The following is an 18,167-nucleotide window of genomic DNA, read 5'->3' as shown; positions in this document are numbered from 1 at the left end:
ATCGCCACAGCGGGTTGGGGAGAGTGATGAAGATTGAGAAGACGTTGGTGCACCTTCCCTTCATCTTACATTCAGATTTCTTCCTCAAGGAGCCATGGCGGATTGCAGGGGGAAACCACCATCCGCTAGTCCTGCTTTGAATCCTGGATATCCCAATGCCTGTGAATCAGAGACCACGAAGATTCTCCATCAAAAGTGCTGTTCGACTCTCTGAGACTCTACTAAATAATAGTTGGTCGATCTCCGCCAAAGCAGAGCGGAGCACATGACGCGGCTTGGCGCTCCCACTTGCCGCGACTCCAGAACGACCGGGCGGACACGAGGCAACGACAGCTACGCTCTCTATACTACATCCTTCCCCCGCGCTCTCCTCTTCCTTGGGGTAGGCTGCACACCACCTTTATTCTTCCTCTGATACCAATCTGCAGATCGTACGCCAGACATTGCGTACTCAACTCAGGAATTTCGATCTTCTAATTCCGGGCCTTAATTCCAAAGTCCAGTGGATCGGGCAGTACCCCGTCCAAGGTCACCATGGCTACCCAGACCCCGGCCGTTGTCATGGACAAGTATGTCACTTATCCAAAAGTCTTCTTATGAGACATATACAGCTGACTTCTCTTCCCTCCTAGCGGTACCGGTTTTTCCAAACTCGGTGTGTGCAATCGCATCAGCGGTGTGTCCAGGTGCTGTCCTCGAGACTGACTATCGGAATAGGATTCGCCGGTAACGACTCTCCCTCGTTCGTCTTTCCAACCGCAATCGCGACCAAGGGTGCTGCTGGAGCTGCTGGAAGCTCGACAGGACGACCTGCAGTTGCAAACAAGCCCTCGTACCTAACTGGCGGTGGCGGGGCAAGCTCGCACCTGTCTACGAAGCGGGGGACTGAGGATCTGGACTTCTTCATCGGTGACGAGGCGCTAGCAGCTGCGAACGGCCCTGGTTATGGTATCAACTACCCTATCCGCCATGGTCAGATTGAGAATTGGGACCACATGGAGCGGTTCTGGTCGAACTCCATCTTCAAATACCTGCGAGTCGAGCCAGAAGACCACTACTTCTTGCTCACTGAGCCTGTAAGCGATTCTCTTCCAGCTAGCTCCGAACATATCCCTAGCAGCTGCTTACTATAATTACTATATAGCCTCTGAACCCCCCTGAGAACCGAGAGAACACTGCCGAGATCATGTTCGAGTCGTTCAACTGTGCCGGTTTATACATTGCCGTTCAGGCCGTCCTTGCCCTGGCGGCATCATGGACCTCTTCCAAGGTCACGGACCGATCTCTTACCGGTACTGTGATTGACTCTGGTGACGGTGTTACCCATGTCATTCCCGTCGCGGAAGGCTACGTCATTGGATCCTCCATTAAGAGCATTCCCATTGCGGGTAGAGATATTACCTACTTCGTCCAGAGCTTGCTCCGTGATCGAGGTGAGGCTGACAGCAGCCTGAAGACTGCGGAGAAGGTCAAGGAAGAATACTGCTACGTGTGCCCGGATATTGTCAAGGAATTCGCCCGGTACGACAGGGAACCGGACCGATTCCTGAAGCATACCGTTACTTCCCCGAACGGCCGTTCTGTGACCATCGATATCGGATATGAAAGATTCCTCGCCCCGGAGATCTTCTTCAACCCTGAAATCTATTCCTCTGACTTCCTTACGCCGCTCCCTGTCGTCGTTGATGGTGTTATTCAGTCATCGCCTATCGATGTCCGAAGAGGTCTTTACAAGAACATCGTTCTTTCTGGTGGTTCGACCCTCTACAAGGACTTTGGACGTCGTCTCCAGCGTGATATTCGACACCTCGTGGATGCTCGTATTCGCGCATCAGAGGCACGCAGCGGTGGAGCAAAGAGTGGTGGTCTCGATGTCGCGGTCGTCACGCACAAGCGCCAAAGGCACGGACCGTGGTTCGGAGGCAGTCTGCTTGGCCAGACGCCAGAATTCAGAAGCTACTGCCACACCAAGGCCGAGTACGATGAGATTGGACCCAGCATCGTCCGGAGATTCGCGCTGCTGGGTGGACCGGGAAGCTCTTAGTGCAAATATCCAATTTTTAGTTCCGCTTGTCGATAGTTATATTACGACTTCTAGAAAGTTAACATCATAGGATAAGACCGCAAAATACAGGCCAATGCAGAGACTGAAATAGATGATTGGTATTATCGAGTCTAATAATATCTCTAACTGAATCCCATAATCTTCCTTATCTTGGACAGACTTGTGCGATTATTCCACCGGAGGATTATCAATCTTCAAGTCAACGACCATGAACCTCGGAGAAGATTTGCGGGTTAGGGATATTCAACCTTTCCTGGATGGCTGTGCGATTGCCAGGGACACTGACAAGACGGCGCTGGCCCGCAAAATAGTTCACGGCATCTTTCCAGCATTGCTGGCCAGAGCTCTGCCCGCCATTTCCCATCCTCTTATTGCCGACAAGAATGAGTCCGTCTCTAGCACCGCTCATGGCGACACATTGTCGCTGCCTATCTGCCACAAAGCCCAAACCTATCTTACCACCAGGACGGCACGTGGAGACGATAACGACATCCTTTTCTTTTCCCTGAGCGGAGTCGACGCTAGAAATCTCGACATTCTTATACCCGTATGACCCATTCAGAATCTCAGAGAGAATGCGACGTTCTTCTGAATAGTAGGACAAAATCAACATTTTGTCCTGTGGAAGCCCCGTCGCAAGAAGCATGCGAACAAGGTGTACGATCAGGATTGAACATCGAATGGAATCCCTTCCTTTGCCAGACGGTAGAATTCTCAATAGAAATGAAATACGAGTTTCCGGGGTCGCATTGAGGTGCATATTTCGTCATTTGCTCACGGAAGTATTTCGCCAGAGGACGATCCAGGCAAGTAGGATGATCTCTAAGACTACCGCCATAGAATTAATCGGAAACAAATCTGGAGATGTGAGGGTGCATCCTATGCTTGATACGTAACTGGACTGCTGGGTGTCCAGATTTCATCAGTCGTTCAAAAAGTGACATCCGCTCCGACTCATAACTAGCACTCATTGCGATGCATAGAAGTAACAGTCGGAGGTAACTGCGCCACTAAGGAGTATTTTCTTTGCGGAAGCAAAATGTCTCACGATGCCATTTAGGCACATCGTCTCGGACATTTGGGATGCTTCTTCCACAATGACATAATTCGCGTGGAAATCTATTGCTGATCGCTACCTAGACATAGCCTAAAAGCCAGTCTTCATCAATTCTATCACAAAGCTTCAGCACATGAGACCCTTCTGCGAATAGACCCACATCATTATTATTCAACCAGCTTCGAATAATAGTATCGGCATTTTCTAGAATTCGCGAGCGTCTTTCCTTATTGCGATGTGTCTGCCATATATATAACGTGCAGACAGTGGCCCGTCGATTGAAGACGAGCCTCAATTGAGGCGGAATATCTTTTGTTTCAACGTCTTTGAAGGAGACTCCGTAGAAGTTGCAGAATGCTATAGTCCATTTCTGGACTCGATCTTCCATTCTTGGAAGCTTAGAAAAACGTTTGATAGTCATTATATCAGCGACGATCTTGCCGCCGTGAACTGTCAAGTCTCTCTCATTTATATTTTCTCGATTTTCGGCTTTCTGGTTTGTCCACTCGTTGAGTGTGGCCGCTCTGAGGACGAATAGTTCGGTGTCGACGTCACTCTTCTCTGCCAGTAGGCTTAGGCCTTCTCGATTTCCGATGAATTTCTTTCTGGAGTTCATCTCGACGTCGTTTGGATGCAAAATTTCCTCCTTGATGTCGTTTATCGACTCGTGTTTTTTGGGTGGGTGATACCGAGTATGTGTGGGCGACAACTGCATTCTATGTCTTTAAATAATAAAAAAATAGCCTAGGCAGCAACGATATGTCATTAAGAACACCTTACTTCTGGCGGAACTTCCCCTAATGCCCTTCGCTTTGAAGGAGAGTTAGGACTCTTCGATCGTCCTCATTTCTTTATAGCCATGGTGGTGTCTTTGTCGTTTCTTTTGTTCTTCGTTAATATTGCTTTATACATCGATAGATAGGTACCTTACCTCTAGTAACTAGAAAATCGCCACGCTGCTTATTGATTCTTTGCTTCGCAAACTTGTCCATGTCGTTCCGCTTGTTTATATTAGTTCCCCACCAGGTACCTTTTGTACCCCCCTCGTACAGGGCGATGGAGAGGTATAGCTCTTTGCCATCCTGGAGATGAGAAGCACACTAAATGTCTATTAATAATGGATGATTCCTGTGCTCAAATTACAACCATAAGGAGACAAGACTTACCGGTCCCTGGGGAGACCCTTGGAAGGGCGCGCGGCGACCACCTCATAGGCATCTTGCCTTGAGACTTGTGGCTCGCATATAGTCTTGACAATAGCGGAAAGGGTCTAAGTCTCTAACTCTACAGGCTGAGAGTGAATTTCTTTAATATAAAGACAAATAAACAAAAGACTAGATAAGAAAAAGGAACTAGAAGATATAGATATATAAGATATGTTCTCCAGTCTACATAGACTAAGAGTGCCAACTATATGAGGGGATAGTAACCTGGTAGAGCGAAGGTCAGAAAGAAGAGGGGTACTTATAGGCAAGAATGAAAGTCGCGTGTAAGGAAAAGAGCCGATGAATGTACATACCTGTTCTTGAGTAACAGTGAAATAATATGACTTCCGGAGGACCCTGCCCAACAGATAGGAAGAAGGCAAGCGGAAATTAACCAGAAGTGAAGGCATGAGTAGAGTGAACATGCTGCGGCGGGGCTTTCCCACAATCCTACTCTATTCCTGCTTGAAGCCGACATAATCTCGATGAAGGCATGAAATGAATATATGGCCAGGGTGACTTCCAGTATTACATGGACCTGGCTTTTATGTTGATTCACTCTTTCCCTGAACATAACCATGATTCTCCTTAGTGACTGCATGTTATGTAGATGGCGGGCACATCGTAATCAGGAAAGGCGCTCGTGAATTCTAGAAAATACCGATAACTAGTAGCTAATAATACTATTCTCCTATTCTTGCTTACTGTTCTCCTCTTTGAAAGACTTGGAAGAGCTAGGGTCTGGTGACCACAGGACATACTAAGGAAGCTTGTCATATTTCTTGTAAAATTCGCAGGTTCTTCTTATGCAAGTAGATAGTTAGCTACAAGTTATAAATCATGATAGGAGCGCGAGCGCATGCAAGCATTGATAACCGTTGTATTTTGCATATTCTCGGTCTCGTATACAGTACTGGGCTTCGTTAACAACTAGTGCACTCAATTGAGAATAACGTACTCGAAGACGAGTCTACAGAACTTCTCCATCCCAAGCGAATCAATGTCAGCTTCATGCATATTCAATCTCGCCGACCATGGGGAAACATTGTTACATAAGCTGTGTATTAGGGAGTACGAGGGCCCAGCAGTAAGGATATATTTAAAACTTTGCCGGTCAAAGATCTCCCAGGATCGTACATTGACAGTAAAAGTTAGTTCGTTGTCTTCGCAGAGCTATGTAGATAAGATAAGCTGAATCCAAAATATTATACTACTTTTCTTACCTGGGAAAGATTTCCCGAGAATGCTGGGCTGTCATATATACAAATTAGAGCGCTGTGATAAAACCCATTTCCCCTCTTTTTTAATGACCCATAACGCCAACCTGTGCACTTTTGAGAGATAGTACATGCTCATCTATGACTCGATGGAAACAGTCGGAGCAGCAGTTGGCTCATGTACCCGGTTCAGGATGGCCACGCCCTCGACATGTCCCGTCTGCGGGAAGAAGTCAAAGCCTCGAATACTCTCGATCTCATAACGGCATTTGCCCTCCTTGTCTCCTTGGACCATGACACCGACATCACGGGCCTGCGTGTGGACGTTACAGCTCACGTACACGACGCGTCTGGGGCCGTACTCGAGTAGCTGATTGAGAAAGTCATCACTGCAGCCCTTGCGGGGAGGGTCGATGACTAGCAGTGTCTGGTCGGCAGGATAGGGGACATCCTTGAAGAGGGTGGTTGCATCTGCGGCTGCGAAGCCGGTGTTGCTGAGATTGTTGGCGCGGGCATTCTGGCGTGCGGAGGCAATGGAGTCGCCTGCAACATCAACACCTAGGGAGGATTTGAAGAGGGTAGACAGGGTGATGGTGAACAAGCCAGAGCCAGAGTATGCGTCGAGGAGATACTTGATGGGCTTCTCGTCGGGGCGGGGATTCTTGGGGTGGACGTGTTGGCGGATGTACTCGGTGAAACCGGAGAGGATGGAGTTGTTATTCTGGAAGAAAGCGCCAGCTTTGTTCGTAAAGATGAAATCGTCGATATATTCGATAGAGGTAGCATTGTTGTCAGTGATGCAGCGTTTCTCTTCGATATAATCCGGGTGCTCAATACGGATAACGTCTTCATCATCTTTGGAATTCGACGTTTGGCCATCCTTCTGTTCGACCGGTTGCTTTGCTGTCCCGTTCGATTCTTTGTTGTTCGCCGCTTCCTTCTTCACGCGTGTCGTAGACTCACGCATAAGGAGCGTGGCTCCCTTGGAGAACTCCTGGATGTTCTCTATAACCCTCTTCCTTTCCCTCTTAAGACCCCTGCGCACGATATCTGTTCCCAGAGGGCAATCCTCAATATCCATATCGGTTCGTCGGTTCTTCATTGTGAATCCAATTGGGGGGATCTCAATATCAGCAGGGTCCTTAGGTTTATTGTTTTTCTTGTTCCGGGAGAATCCTCCAGGTGTGGTGAAGTGCGGCGTGAGCTTCGTCCGGTAGCCGTACTGCAGAGGAGAGCCAAAGGTATCATCGATAGCAGGCACTAGTTCCGGGATCAGACCAGAAAAGTTGGCATATGCCTTCTCGACGATTTTCTTCTTGTGGGCGAGTTGTTCCTGATACGGCAGCATTTGCAATTGACACCCAGAGCATTTTCCAAAATAGCCGCATCCTATAAGAGAATCGTTCCTTTGAGGGCCCGGTTCGATAACCTTCAGAAAGTCCGCCGTGCTATAGGAAAGATCTCGGAAGTGTCTGATGACCTTGATGAGGACCTTGTCTCCAGGAACGGTAAATGGCACAACGTAGACATGGTCGCCGTTATCAGTGAGCGCAAGACCATCTCCAGTCGAGGACAGCTCTGTGATCTTCACTTCAATCTCTGTAAATGGTTCGGGCAGCTGCACTGCGCCAGTCGCTTGCTCGCCATCTTGGTCCTTCTCTTCTCTGCTCTTCTTCAGCAGGTTGTCGATATCAAGCTGAAGGACCTGATCGAAGCCGCTTCCTTTGTTTGCTTTCTCCGCCGCCTTTCTCCGTCTCTTCGATTCGTGTCGTGGTCTATCTGCAGGGTGAGGCATCACTGCGGCGCGGAACTGCGCATTCCGCGGAGGAAGCTGGTTCGTTGGCTGGTAGGAGATGTGGAGGTTGCGTCGTGCAATATTAAGCGCAGAACTCGAATGGATACAGGAAAGACCACGAGGAAATAACCTGCTAAACATGAAGGAGACAAAGTCGCCGTGGGGGAAAAGAAAAAAAAGAACGAAGCGGGGTGGTTTGCGCCGGGGGAAATAATCTTTAGGGAAAGGCTAAGGCGAAATGCGCGGACGGTGAGAGGCCGAATCGCTCCATGAGAATTTGTCTTTCTCCGAACTTCATCCCGGCAATCCTCTTGCTGCTCTGCTCCTCCACCAGGAACACCCACCACCACCACCTCGTTCCCCTGCCTCATCTGCCATCCATTGGGGCTTGCAGAGGGCCCTTTCTGGGGGTAGAGCACAACAAGTCGTCGCCATGAGCGTCTCACGGTCGGCACGATGTCTGTTCTGCAGCTTTTCTCGAACTGTCAATACCGGCGCTCGCGTGCCTCGACGACAGTTCTCTGTATCAGCTGCACAGTTTGACCGGAAGCCAAAGTACCCGAATATCAAGGCGACCGATCTGAAGAATATCCAGGATATCACTCGCGATCTCAAGCCGGAGGACTTCAAGCCGTACACCGAGGAGGAGAAGGCGCGTCTTTCCGAGGAGTATTCGGAGGCTCAGATCGCCGCTATCGAGGCTGGTGAGTCTGCGATCGACCCGAAGGACCTGGCAGAGCAGTTTGCAATCCGAAGGGATCCTATGAAGCTCCAATATCTGGACGACTTCTCAACAATCGAGCCGGTGGTCGACAAGCACGTCCGGGCACCCGAGTCCAACTCCGACTACAACGCGGAACTCAAGGATGATGATGACTTCGCCGCCGATTTTGCTCGCTTCTTCGCAGAGATGCCTGAAAATGCAACCGCGGCTGACTGGGTCCGTTTCGCGGAGACCCTGCGCTTGACCAAGGGCAAGGAGGAGAATGAGCTCAACCCACACACTGCGCTGGTGCCGCCGCTGTTCAAGGAGGGAGAGTCTCTGACTCAAGACCCCAGGCCCCAGAATGCCGTCAAGGAGGGCGAACAGAAAGGAAAGGAGTCGGAGGAAATGACGGATGCGTTGAAGCGCCTACTCCAGGCCACTGGTTACACTCCCGACATGATCCGGTCTTTGAAGCTGAAGACTCTGGTTTCGCACGCAGTCGTCAACCAGACACGTCTGGGTAAGGTCCGCAGACAGTACTGTCTGTCAATTGCCGGTAACGGCAATGGTCTCCTCGGTATTGGAGAGGCCAAGTCCGAAGAGTCGGGCGATGCGATGACACAATCCAAGTACCGAGCCATCAGAAACATGCAGCCGATCCAACGTTATGAGAACCGTACTATCTTCGGTGATGTCCGAGGAAAGGTTGGAGCTGTCGAGCTGCTATTGATGAACCGTCCTCCAGGTATGGCTTCGTCCTTTCCGTATCATATCTAGAGTTCTTGACTAACGAGTGATGCTTGCTTTCAGGTTTTGGTCTCCGCTGTCAGCACTTGATCTTCGAAATGTGCCGAGCCGCCGGTATTCATGATCTGGCTGCACGAGTCACCCGCTCGAGGAACCCCATGAACACGGTGAAGGCCGCCTACGAGGCCTTGATGAGCCAGCGGAACCCAGAGGACGTTGCCCGCGCCAGGGGCAAGAAGCTGGTCGATGTGCGGAAGGTCTACTACGCCGGCAGGGTCTAAATGTACCCTCATTCCTCTCTATCCCTTGTCCTTGACAGGCTGGCGGGTTGCTTGAGCCACTTCTATATAACGAGCCACTGTTTTGATATGGATTAGGCTTTATTTTTTTCTTTGGCCGCCTTTCTATCTGGCATGCTTAGATGGGCTGTACGAGTATGGGCACGATACACAAAGCGCAGGCACGGAGTCAGAGAAGATGCTGTCATTTCATTTTCCAACCGTCTTTTTTCTGCCCGGTGCTGTACGTAATTCCATTTTTTGATTTCATATTCACATGTACTTGTAACTGCATAGGATCATCCCCTTTATCCAAAAAGACTACGAAGGAAAAATAGATATCCATTGAAGCTAGATTACGCTAAGTGTCTTCACGGATCTTTTCAGACGTGTTCATCTGATCCCAACTAAACAACACAAAACAACTGTACAGTATACAAATCTCATCAACCTGTCTTTAGGAAGTATGTACTATACGATCGCATTCGCAGCCCTATACACTTCCAAAGTAATAAAAACAACAACATCTACCCCATCCTCAATCAGAAAATGTATAAACACCCTCGACACAAACGCCAGCCCAATGAAACCCGGGTATTCATGCGTCTTTCAACACAACAAAACGAAACGAAAAAGAGAAAAAAAAAGTATGCGCCCTCATCCCATCTCCAAACAAACACACCCCCTCCTAACTCATCGTAACATCACCCATCCCCATAGTATAACCATCTCCCTCATAACCGGCCCCACCATCCCCACCAACCTCATTATTCTCCTCATCGTTATAGATCTGCTGCTGCAACACGATACTATACACACTGGCCTTGAGTAACGTGCACACGGTAGCGGTTTTGCGTTCGAGAAGACGAAGTCCATCGAGAGTCATTGATGATGGGTTTCCTGATAGATCGGCGAGTTTGTCGGAAAGCTGTAGGGGGAAGGATAGAATATTGGTGGTTAGTATGGTCTTCAAGAATAGAGAGAAATGAGGAGAGAGGGATGAGGGGAGAGGGATGAGGGGGAATAACTAAACTAACCTTATTCACATTTTCTAGTAATCGTGTATATTCATCTAGGACTTCTTGTTCGAGATCCGAGACTAATGGATTGGATGGACGGAGGAGGGGGTTCTCTGTCGTGGAGGAAGTGAGGTTTGTGGTAGTGTCGTCGCCGGACATGGTTTCTTTTTTTTTCCTTTTTCTTCTTTCTTTTTTTGGTGGTCTTCTGCTTTACTCTATTGCTGCTCCTGAGAAGCAATTAGAGCTGTCTTGTCTTGTCCGGTTATGGTGTACAACTTCGATCGTTCGTAGTCTCTGGCAGGTGGAAGGCTGCAGGTGGGGGACAAGCCAGGAAAGAGAAAAAGGAGGTACCAGATCGTACCCCAATGGTATGTATATTCAGAGAAGAAAAAACAATGACAACGACGATCGTCTTCTCAGCTAAGACTGCAGTGCTCTTAAGTCAGCGCTTTGCTATTATTGTGTAGTTTTGGGGCGGTGAGGGGAGACTGGCAGTTCAATTGTTTCTGTCCGCGCGGGGCGGAGATATTGCAACTCCAAGGACGCGTTTTAGCACGGGCGGGCAGTCCGCTCATGTCGAACTTCAAAGGTAGGCGCACTACTTGCTATGAGGCCTGTTCGAAGGTTGGATCATTTTAGTTAATGGATAGTTTTACTAACACTGGTCTTTGCTCTCAAATGGTCTTTAACTAGTAATAATAAAATACAGTGCTACAATTTGACATGGCGCTAGGTTTCTGCATGTATCATCGATACAGTACTCGATATCAGTCTGCTGGAGTGGGAATCGGGCCGCCATGAGGAAGATGGAAAGGCCCAGATATCTGGCCAATCTGGCAAAAGACCAAGACTGCACATAGTAAAAAAGAGAAAGGTCAAGATCAATGCATCTCATCTTATCTTGTCTCATCTGGTCTCGTCACCGCTAGAATGAACAGCAAGTGTACTCATAACGCACACGGCTTCTCATGAGAAGCAAAGAAAAGCAGAAACAAGAAGGGGAACGGGGTCGGAAACGCCATACTCTGCAAGAAGCGTGTAAAGCGTGTAGTCACGCCTAGAAAGACACAGGTAGTCTCGTTTTCGTAAGGGAACAAGGAAGAAACTGTATGGGGCGAGGCAAACCGTATCCATCAACAATAAGTTCCAGAGACCGTAAGATGAAAAGCAAATTTGCTGGGTTGATAAACGCACCAGCACGGTCGAGGCCTCTGCGGCCAGAACAGCGTGGCTGAAGCACTCGGGACCTCGAGCCAACAATTAGTGGAGACGTTCTAGATGAAAGCGTCGGATCAAACGTCCTTCTACTTCGCATAAAAGAGCCAGCAATAAAGCACACAAAGACATCACACGCAAGGCAAACCAGCCAGATTCCAAATCACTCCCAAAACGCCGACTATGAGACCGACCGAAAAACTTCTTTCAGCGCATATACCGTTATTCGTCATGGTCTAGACCGCAGGGTCCGTCCTTGTGAATGCAGCATTGGCCCTCAAGCTGAAGAGCGGACCTACCCTATGTCTTGGAAAAGATCATATCGACGGCAGTGATTATCACTCATCACCATCATGGTGCAATGTCACACTGTTGAATTCCTCAAACGGATCCGCGATCTCTCCACCAGGAGTAGAAAGTCCAGAGTCCATCGGGACGCCCTTCATCTTGCTCGGGCTGTTTCCGCCAATATCGACACTTGCGCTTTCTTTCATGTTGCGGAAGTTGCTCGTGTCGATCCCACGGCCTTGATGCGGGATCATTGGCGGCTTCATATGACGGATCAGAGCCCACTGGGTCTGTCGGAAGAAGGGGTGTGTCTTGACATCTGAGGCACCTGCACGGGCACCCAGTCGCTTCGTCTCATCTTTGATGAGAAGTTTACGGATCAAAGACTTGCAGAGACTGTCATAATATTAGCACCATCGCCATGTCAGAATACTAAGCGCCCCAGACTTACTTTGAGATCTGCTGTGCCCCCGAGTGTTCGGGGAAGGGAACCTCGTCCCGCAGGATATTTGCAAAAGTAGCGTTGCGGTTCTTCCCCTTGAATGGCGTAGTCCCGTAGAGCATCTCGTAGATCAAGATTCCCAGGGTCCACCAGTCTACCGCACTGGTGTGGCCACATCCCTTGATGACTTCTGGAGCGATATATTCCTCCGTGCCCACGAAGGAGTTAGTGCGGAAATCAGCAATGCACGACTTGGTGTCGATGGTGGGTAGAGAGGTCGACGAAGTCCCGTTGCGTCCGAGGATCATGGTAGGGGCACCGCCAGGACCAGATTGTTTGGACAAATCGAAGTCAGACAACATGATATGCCCAGACTGGTGAAGCAGGATGTTTTCCGGTTTTAGGTCACGGTAGATGAAGCCCATCAGGTGGAGATACTCCAGAGCTGCCGTTACCTCTGCCGCATAGAATCGAGCGTCGTCCTCTGGGATGCATTTTCCCGGGCGTGTTTGTAGGGCTATACAGCGTTAATCATCTGCCAAATGAGAATACCTAGGAAACGTCCATCGCATACCTCTGAAGAATTCACCACCACTGCAATATTCCATACAGAGATAAAGATAGTCTTCCGATTGGAACGAGTGATACAGCGTCACGATAAAGGGATGGTTGCTGGTAGCCAAGATTTCCTGCTCTGCCAACGCACGCTTGATCTTGTTACGCTTAATCATCTCCTTCTTGCTCAGAACTAGTTCAGTCAGAAATTTGAACATTCTCGAAGGAACGCTTTCCCAAAGCCAACTGTCTCACCTTTCATGGCATACAGCCGACTCGACTTCTTCTCTCGAACCAGATATACCTTGCCCACATCTCCCTTTCCAATGAGCTTGATCTTGTCGAAGCTCCCAGGACCGACCTCCACATTGCGGACCTTGATCGAATTCGAGCTATAGGTCCGTCTAAAGGCAACTGAGTTTCTGATCTGGCCAGGGGAAGGCAGCTTGCTATCTGGGCCAAGTTTGGGCACAGGCAAAGACGGGCTCGATTCTCCCGACTGATCGACGAGGCTGAGTTTAGGACTGTCTCCCGGATGTTCTATTAAGGGTTCCTTTCCAAGCTCCGCCGTGTTAGGTCGCTCATCGGCCTTGTTTCCGGAAAAGAGCCCCTGGGCGTTCGGCGCCGATGCGACTCGACGCAGCTTCCGCGCCAGTTCCTCCTTTCCTGCAGTTGTCGCCTGGTCCTCAGGAGAGATTCCCTCGACCTGAAGCTCGGGGGTGTCTGGCGGAGAGGAGGGTACGGAGCCTTCGTTGCGATGGCGCAGGGCTGGCTGGCCCTGGTGAGCAAAGTATGGGTTGGCATTAGCGGTAGGTGAGAGGCCGTCATCGAGCGGGTTTCCTTCGCTGGCAACCGTGGCGGAGCGATTACGGCCGATTGTAGGCAGGAAACGAGACTGTTTGAAGGTGGATTTGGACTCCTTTGGCTCGATCTTCAGAGCCGGCAACTGGCCCCCTTCCCGATCGCGGTCATTGCTATTCTGATTGCTACCGTGGGAGCCGTTACTGTTGATTCGAAAAAAGTTCTTGATCCTCGCAGGCAGGTGGCTGCTGTTCGAGTCGCCCGAATGTTTCCTGGAGGCGAGAGAGATGCCCGGAAAGTTGCCGCGCTTCTCAGAGCCCACCGCAGGCGTGTTGTTCGACGTGAAGAGTTGAGTCATGGCGGATGACTGCTGAATCCGTCCTGGCAGACGGTTATAATAATAAAGATGAAGCCGCTGGAGGCCAATGACAGGACGAACAGGTCGATCGACGGACAAGGAGGGCCTGGGAAGGCGGGTTGGCCGGATTGTTCAGCAACGCAGCGGGAACGAGCGCCAGCACCGATAACGGGCTATCACCGGGCGGAAACAAGCGCGCGGACGACCGTCGAAATTCCGGCTATGTCCCGGCAGACAGAGAGAGAGTCTCTGTCTGAAATGCGAATGGGCAGATGCCTCAATGACAGGACAAACGGAGGCACATGGAGGAATTTCAGGATGGGTGGGAGGAGGTTGCCGGAGAACAAGGAGAGAGTCAAGTGAGGTCAGTTGGAATGGAGGGAAGAGGAAGTGCCAGGTGGAGACCGAGAACGGGGTTGAAAGTCGAGAGTCGAGACGAGAACTGAATAACCTCAGGTAGCTCAACTGCCTTGGATAGACAGATAGCTAGGTAGTTAACTAGCTAACTAGTATGTTAGTTAACCAACCTACCTAGTTGGCCCAGGTCGACCCGGCCGAGACTGAGAGGTGATTGCGATCGTTCATCGCGATTATTTCATTGGAAGCACTGCCACTGTAACCAGCAGTTGCCTCAGGCCACGCGTCTGGCTTGGTTCGCCCGCGGTTCTTCTCTTGTTCTCTTGGTTAACTAACTAATTATTCTTCTTCTTCTTCTTATTATTATTATTGATGCCTGGAGCAATTAGTTAAAATGACTGGTTCCTCTGGTCTCTCTGCCCATCTCTGACCCCATCTCGTCCATCCATCCGAACTCATCCTGCTCCGTTCGATCATCGTGCACATTCCGCTCTGTCCCTGAGCCTCCTCCTTCTAGTTCAAATTCATCCACCAACCCCTGGGCGGCACTAGTCCCGGACTATGAGCACCAATGCCGAGTCTGCAGCATGAATGACCTGAGTCTAGCGGCAAGTGGCGAGATCCAACGTCCGTCTACCTGTCCAGCACTACTACCAGTACTTACTCATGAGGCGAAATCAAAAACTCTGCAGTGCCACTGCAGGCTTAACTGATCCATTCATGAAGCTCGAGTACATCCGTCAGCAGTGCTAGCTAAGCAATAATGGTCTCAAGGGAGACTCGACTAAAAGCGCGTACAACGACGGTCTGCCGGTGATGGCAGCCGGTTTCACCTCTGCCATCCGCCAATCCACCAATCACCGCCTCTCCACATAAACGGCCGTTCCAATCAACGAAACTAACCTGCTGATACAAACAACGTGCTAATCATACTATCAGTACCAGGATATCTCCAAGCGCCAGGCGTCAAATCCACAATGCTGTCCCTAAGTCCGAAGTCGTCCGCTCAAATGTGTCTATCGTGCCAGATGCTGCGATTGCCGTTATGCTTCCGGTCTTTGACCATCCTAGTTAACGGGCTTCGTCGCGGCCGTCATCAATCTGGTACTTATGCATCATCATCATCTGCTCTTCGTCCGCTTCGATGCGTCGAAAGAATTCGCGCACCTCATCTGCCGCCGGCTTGTCACGCAGTCTCTTCTTGTACCAAGGCTGTTGTGCTGTATGTGGCCGGTGCGTCTCGTTCGGGCGTGAATAGCCGTCTCCCACGTGGTTATCGTCGGTGCGAGACGCCCCCGTCTCTGACTGATCTCCAGGTCCATCAAATGGGGGTAGGAATCCGTAGGCATTGACATTCTGAGAGACAGCCGGTGCGCATCCCTTCTTAGACGAGTGTCCTCGGCGTTGGTTGCGTTTCCACGGTGGGCCAGTCTGCGAACTGCTCTGCTTGACGACCCCCTGATTGCCCAGGTTAGAGGAAGAGGACGAGGCGTTTCGCGGCTCTTGCGCCGGAGCAGCTTCGTGGTCAATGTTCTGGATCCACTCGACGGTGTTGCGGATGTTCACAGCTCGATTCCCAAGCCCAGATCTACCTCTGCTCTTTCCAGAGCTTAAAGCTCCTTCAACTCTGTATAGGTGCATTGGTTAGTTCACCATACATATGATTACTCGGAGAGCGCCAACTTACCCTTCGTTTGATTCATCATCAAGTCTTTCCTTGGCGGCCTCTCGCGCAAGCCAGCGCTTGCTATTATCGACATCAGTTTCTCTTCGCACACTACTAATCCAGCAATGGTACTTACTCTCCTTCCTGGATAGTTGCCCAGGAGTCAGTAGTTGAAAGGCAAGAATAGCAAGATTTGCCGTCATCATCATCCTCCACTTCACGTAACCCTTGATATCCTCTACCTGAAGACTGAACGCTGCTCGGTCCTGATTTACGCGGTTTTCCCTTTGCTCTGGCCTTTCCATTCGATGTAAAGGACTGGTTGCGTTTCTGTGCTGCTTCGGCACATTTGACGTCTTCGCCTACATGGGCCGCTTTGCCCTGCGACTTGACTTGGATTCCATCTCCGTGACTGTCTGTGGCAGCAAACGATGACCTTTGAGGACGGAGAGCCACATGTTCTACAGACAGCGGCTGAGAAAGTCTCGTGGTCACGGCTGTAAGTTCTTTGAGCAGCTCCTCGATGGGCTCTCCATGCTTAGCAGCTTCTTCGATCTTGCGGTAAATATGACTGATCTCCAGCGGGGCTGACTGCATAGGAGCTATCCAGCCATCATTTTCTGCGCCCATGTCTTTCGCTCCTGTCTGCTCAGTGCTAAGTGCATGCATCGTCTGGTTATTCACATCGTGGCTTGCACCTATGACCCAGTCGGGACGATTCTGTTGGTCATTGTAGACATTCCCGGTACTCATACGCGGATCTCCGTATGCAAAGGCGCTATGCATTGAAGCCATGCTTCCTATGGCTGGGAACTGGTAGGGAAAAGATGCGTTGAGTGATTCGTTAGCTGGCAGCATTGATGCCAAGGCGTTTTGGATGGGCGGCGTCCAGATTGAATGTGCATTGCCGGCAGCTAGAGCAGGAAGCCAAATGTTCTGCATACTCGCATTATTTGAGATATCCCCCAGGCGCATTGAGGAAAACATGGACTCGAATCCAGATGCACACGCTGCCCGGTTGTCAGTGGATGTCAGGAGCTCCTGCTGTCTCAGGTTTGACTCGAGCTGCTCTTTGTACAGGCGTGTCGCATCCAGCTCCCGCACCAGCTGCATTCGGTTTTCAACCAATATCTTCTTCGAACTGTGGTCCCGGTCAAAGTTATGGAGCGCCATGTATCTGTCAATACTCGAAAGCTGAGCCGAAAGAGTCTCGTACTGTTTGTTTGCCTCCTGTAGAGACTTTTGGATTGCAGATTCTTGCGGCAGTGGCATGGAAAGCAGTGACTGATTCACGGAAGGGAAGACTGGACCAATGATTGGAGTAGAGCTCATCCCGACTAGAGGATAAAACGGAGCTCCGCTTGGTAACTTCAAGGTGTTTCCCGAGGGGAACATACCAGGGATACTTCCTACTGGCACTCCGAATGGGGAGACTGGTCCAGCTGCAGACTGCTGGGTCGGGGCGGCCAGAAATGGTGTCGGGGCTCTCTGCGCAGTGAGGGAGCTATTGTTTGGAAGCCAGTTGACCTGATCAGCACATATAGTATACGCTCCATGGTTTGGTGCGAATGTCATACACTCTTGATACGTTTGTACCGGTTGAGAAGAGTGAGTGTTGTTGGCCCCTAAGGCAAGGTGAGGCTGGGAGCAAAGATTCTGCACGGTAGGCGCTGTCTGCTGGGGTCCTGGGATTCGAGCATCACAGCCGGGTCCATCAAAAGCTGGACACGGCGCTTCAGCACTCCCTACGGTTCCCGAGATGGAAGGATGTTCTATGGCGTTGGAGTTGGCGTTACCATGAGCATCTCGTGTAGGAGCAATGTGTATTCCACTGCTGCTGGCTCTGCGTTCAGTCAGAGCCTCAGACCTGCGATGATTACCGGAGCTGGCCGCTTCTTCTTTTTTCGTCGGCAGCTTGAACTGCGGAGCGGGCAGTTCTGAATTCATGGGAACGATGCGTCCTCCAGCAGTGACGCGGTGGTACTTAGGGGATGCGTGCTCTTTGAGGAAACGAGCAAATCCAACGTCTGTCTGTGCCAGATTTCCATGCGGAGCGTTGCGAGGCTGCCGGCAGGGATATTGAAGAGGGCCTCCTGAAGTAAAGGGAGAGTCCTCGCTATGGGTAGCAGAGAAGCTCGAAGCCACACGAGAGCGGTTGACAGAGCGTTCAGTCAAAATGTTCGCACTTGCTCTGCGGCGGCTAAGAAGGTTGTCTGGCTCACGCGTCAGTGTCTTCATGTTTCTCTATTCCAGTGACGTGAAAAGATACTTACTTTCCAGTGCATGGACACTGAACTTGCCAATATCGATAGAGCCGTTGGGGCTCATGGCCAGCAGGGTTGGGATATCGTACTTCATCTTGGAAGGATTGGAGGTTGCGGAGGTACTGTGATGAA

At 50.4% G+C, this 18,167-nt stretch overlaps 7 protein-coding genes across 7 annotated transcripts; 2 read left to right on the top strand and 5 right to left on the bottom strand.

The window, feature by feature from the left end:
* Positions 1-534: 534 nt before the first annotated feature.
* Positions 535-2,044, top strand: C8Q69DRAFT_442137 (actin-related protein Arp2/3 complex, subunit Arp3; the record flags this gene model as incomplete). The annotated part of the gene is made up of 4 exons (XM_028628817.1): positions 535-569; positions 633-655; positions 718-1,076; positions 1,145-2,044. 4 exons carry the CDS (start codon positions 535-537, stop codon positions 2,042-2,044), a joined length of 1,317 nt encoding a protein of 438 aa, XP_028487606.1.
* Positions 2,045-2,264: 220 nt separating this feature from the next.
* Positions 2,265-2,678, bottom strand: C8Q69DRAFT_504611 (AAA domain-containing protein; the record flags this gene model as incomplete). Its single annotated transcript, XM_028632613.1, has 1 exon — positions 2,265-2,678. The coding sequence occupies one exon, from the start codon at positions 2,676-2,678 to the stop codon at positions 2,265-2,267; it is 414 nt and encodes a 137-aa protein (XP_028487605.1).
* Positions 2,679-3,013: 335 nt separating this feature from the next.
* Positions 3,014-4,140, bottom strand: C8Q69DRAFT_155817 (hypothetical protein). Its single transcript, XM_028625597.1, has 2 exons — positions 4,054-4,140; positions 3,014-4,002 (listed from the first exon to the last, which is right to left on the bottom strand). The coding sequence occupies exon 2, from the start codon at positions 3,835-3,837 to the stop codon at positions 3,202-3,204; it is 636 nt and encodes a 211-aa protein (XP_028487604.1). The 5' UTR covers positions 3,838-4,002; positions 4,054-4,140; the 3' UTR covers positions 3,014-3,201.
* Positions 4,141-5,683: 1,543 nt separating this feature from the next.
* On the bottom strand, positions 5,684-7,339 carry C8Q69DRAFT_398699 (S-adenosyl-L-methionine-dependent methyltransferase; the record flags this gene model as incomplete). The annotated part of the gene is made up of 1 exon (XM_028627813.1): positions 5,684-7,339. The coding sequence occupies one exon, from the start codon at positions 7,337-7,339 to the stop codon at positions 5,684-5,686; it is 1,656 nt and encodes a 551-aa protein (XP_028487603.1).
* A 285-nt stretch (positions 7,340-7,624) lies between these two features.
* C8Q69DRAFT_457303 (37S ribosomal protein S5) lies at positions 7,625-9,444 on the top strand. The gene is made up of 2 exons (XM_028629889.1): positions 7,625-8,790; positions 8,856-9,444. Exons 1-2 carry the CDS (start codon positions 7,773-7,775, stop codon positions 9,071-9,073), a joined length of 1,236 nt encoding a protein of 411 aa, XP_028487602.1. The 5' UTR covers positions 7,625-7,772; the 3' UTR covers positions 9,074-9,444.
* A 2,198-nt stretch (positions 9,445-11,642) lies between these two features.
* On the bottom strand, positions 11,643-13,748 carry C8Q69DRAFT_504608 (putative serine/threonine protein kinase (Nrc-2); the record flags this gene model as incomplete). The annotated part of the gene is made up of 4 exons (XM_028632612.1): positions 11,643-11,988; positions 12,044-12,551; positions 12,609-12,782; positions 12,845-13,748. 4 exons carry the CDS (start codon positions 13,746-13,748, stop codon positions 11,643-11,645), a joined length of 1,932 nt encoding a protein of 643 aa, XP_028487601.1.
* A 1,428-nt stretch (positions 13,749-15,176) lies between these two features.
* Positions 15,177-18,129, bottom strand: C8Q69DRAFT_442131 (hypothetical protein; the record flags this gene model as incomplete). The annotated part of the gene is made up of 4 exons (XM_028628816.1): positions 15,177-15,732; positions 15,793-15,852; positions 15,908-17,984; positions 18,045-18,129. 4 exons carry the CDS (start codon positions 18,127-18,129, stop codon positions 15,177-15,179), a joined length of 2,778 nt encoding a protein of 925 aa, XP_028487600.1.
* Positions 18,130-18,167: the final 38 nt, after the last annotated feature.

Source organism: Paecilomyces variotii, assembly GCF_004022145.1.
Source record: "Paecilomyces variotii strain CBS 101075 chromosome Unknown C8Q69scaffold_2, whole genome shotgun sequence".
Taxonomy (NCBI): Eukaryota; Fungi; Ascomycota; class Eurotiomycetes; order Eurotiales; family Thermoascaceae; genus Paecilomyces; species Paecilomyces variotii.
The sequence above is the reverse complement of the archived record's forward strand: the minus strand, read 5'-3'. Positions and strand labels throughout refer to the sequence as shown.

Coding starts and splice junctions, on each gene's coding strand:
- C8Q69DRAFT_155817 (XM_028625597.1), bottom strand. CDS start 3,837: ATGCAGTTGTCGCCCACACATACTCGGTATCACCCACCCAAAAAACAC.
- C8Q69DRAFT_457303 (XM_028629889.1), top strand. CDS start 7,773: ATGAGCGTCTCACGGTCGGCACGATGTCTGTTCTGCAGCTTTTCTCGA. Junction 8,791..8,855: donor ATTGATGAACCGTCCTCCAG/GTATGGCTTCGT, acceptor GCTTGCTTTCAG/GTTTTGGTCTCCGCTGTCAG.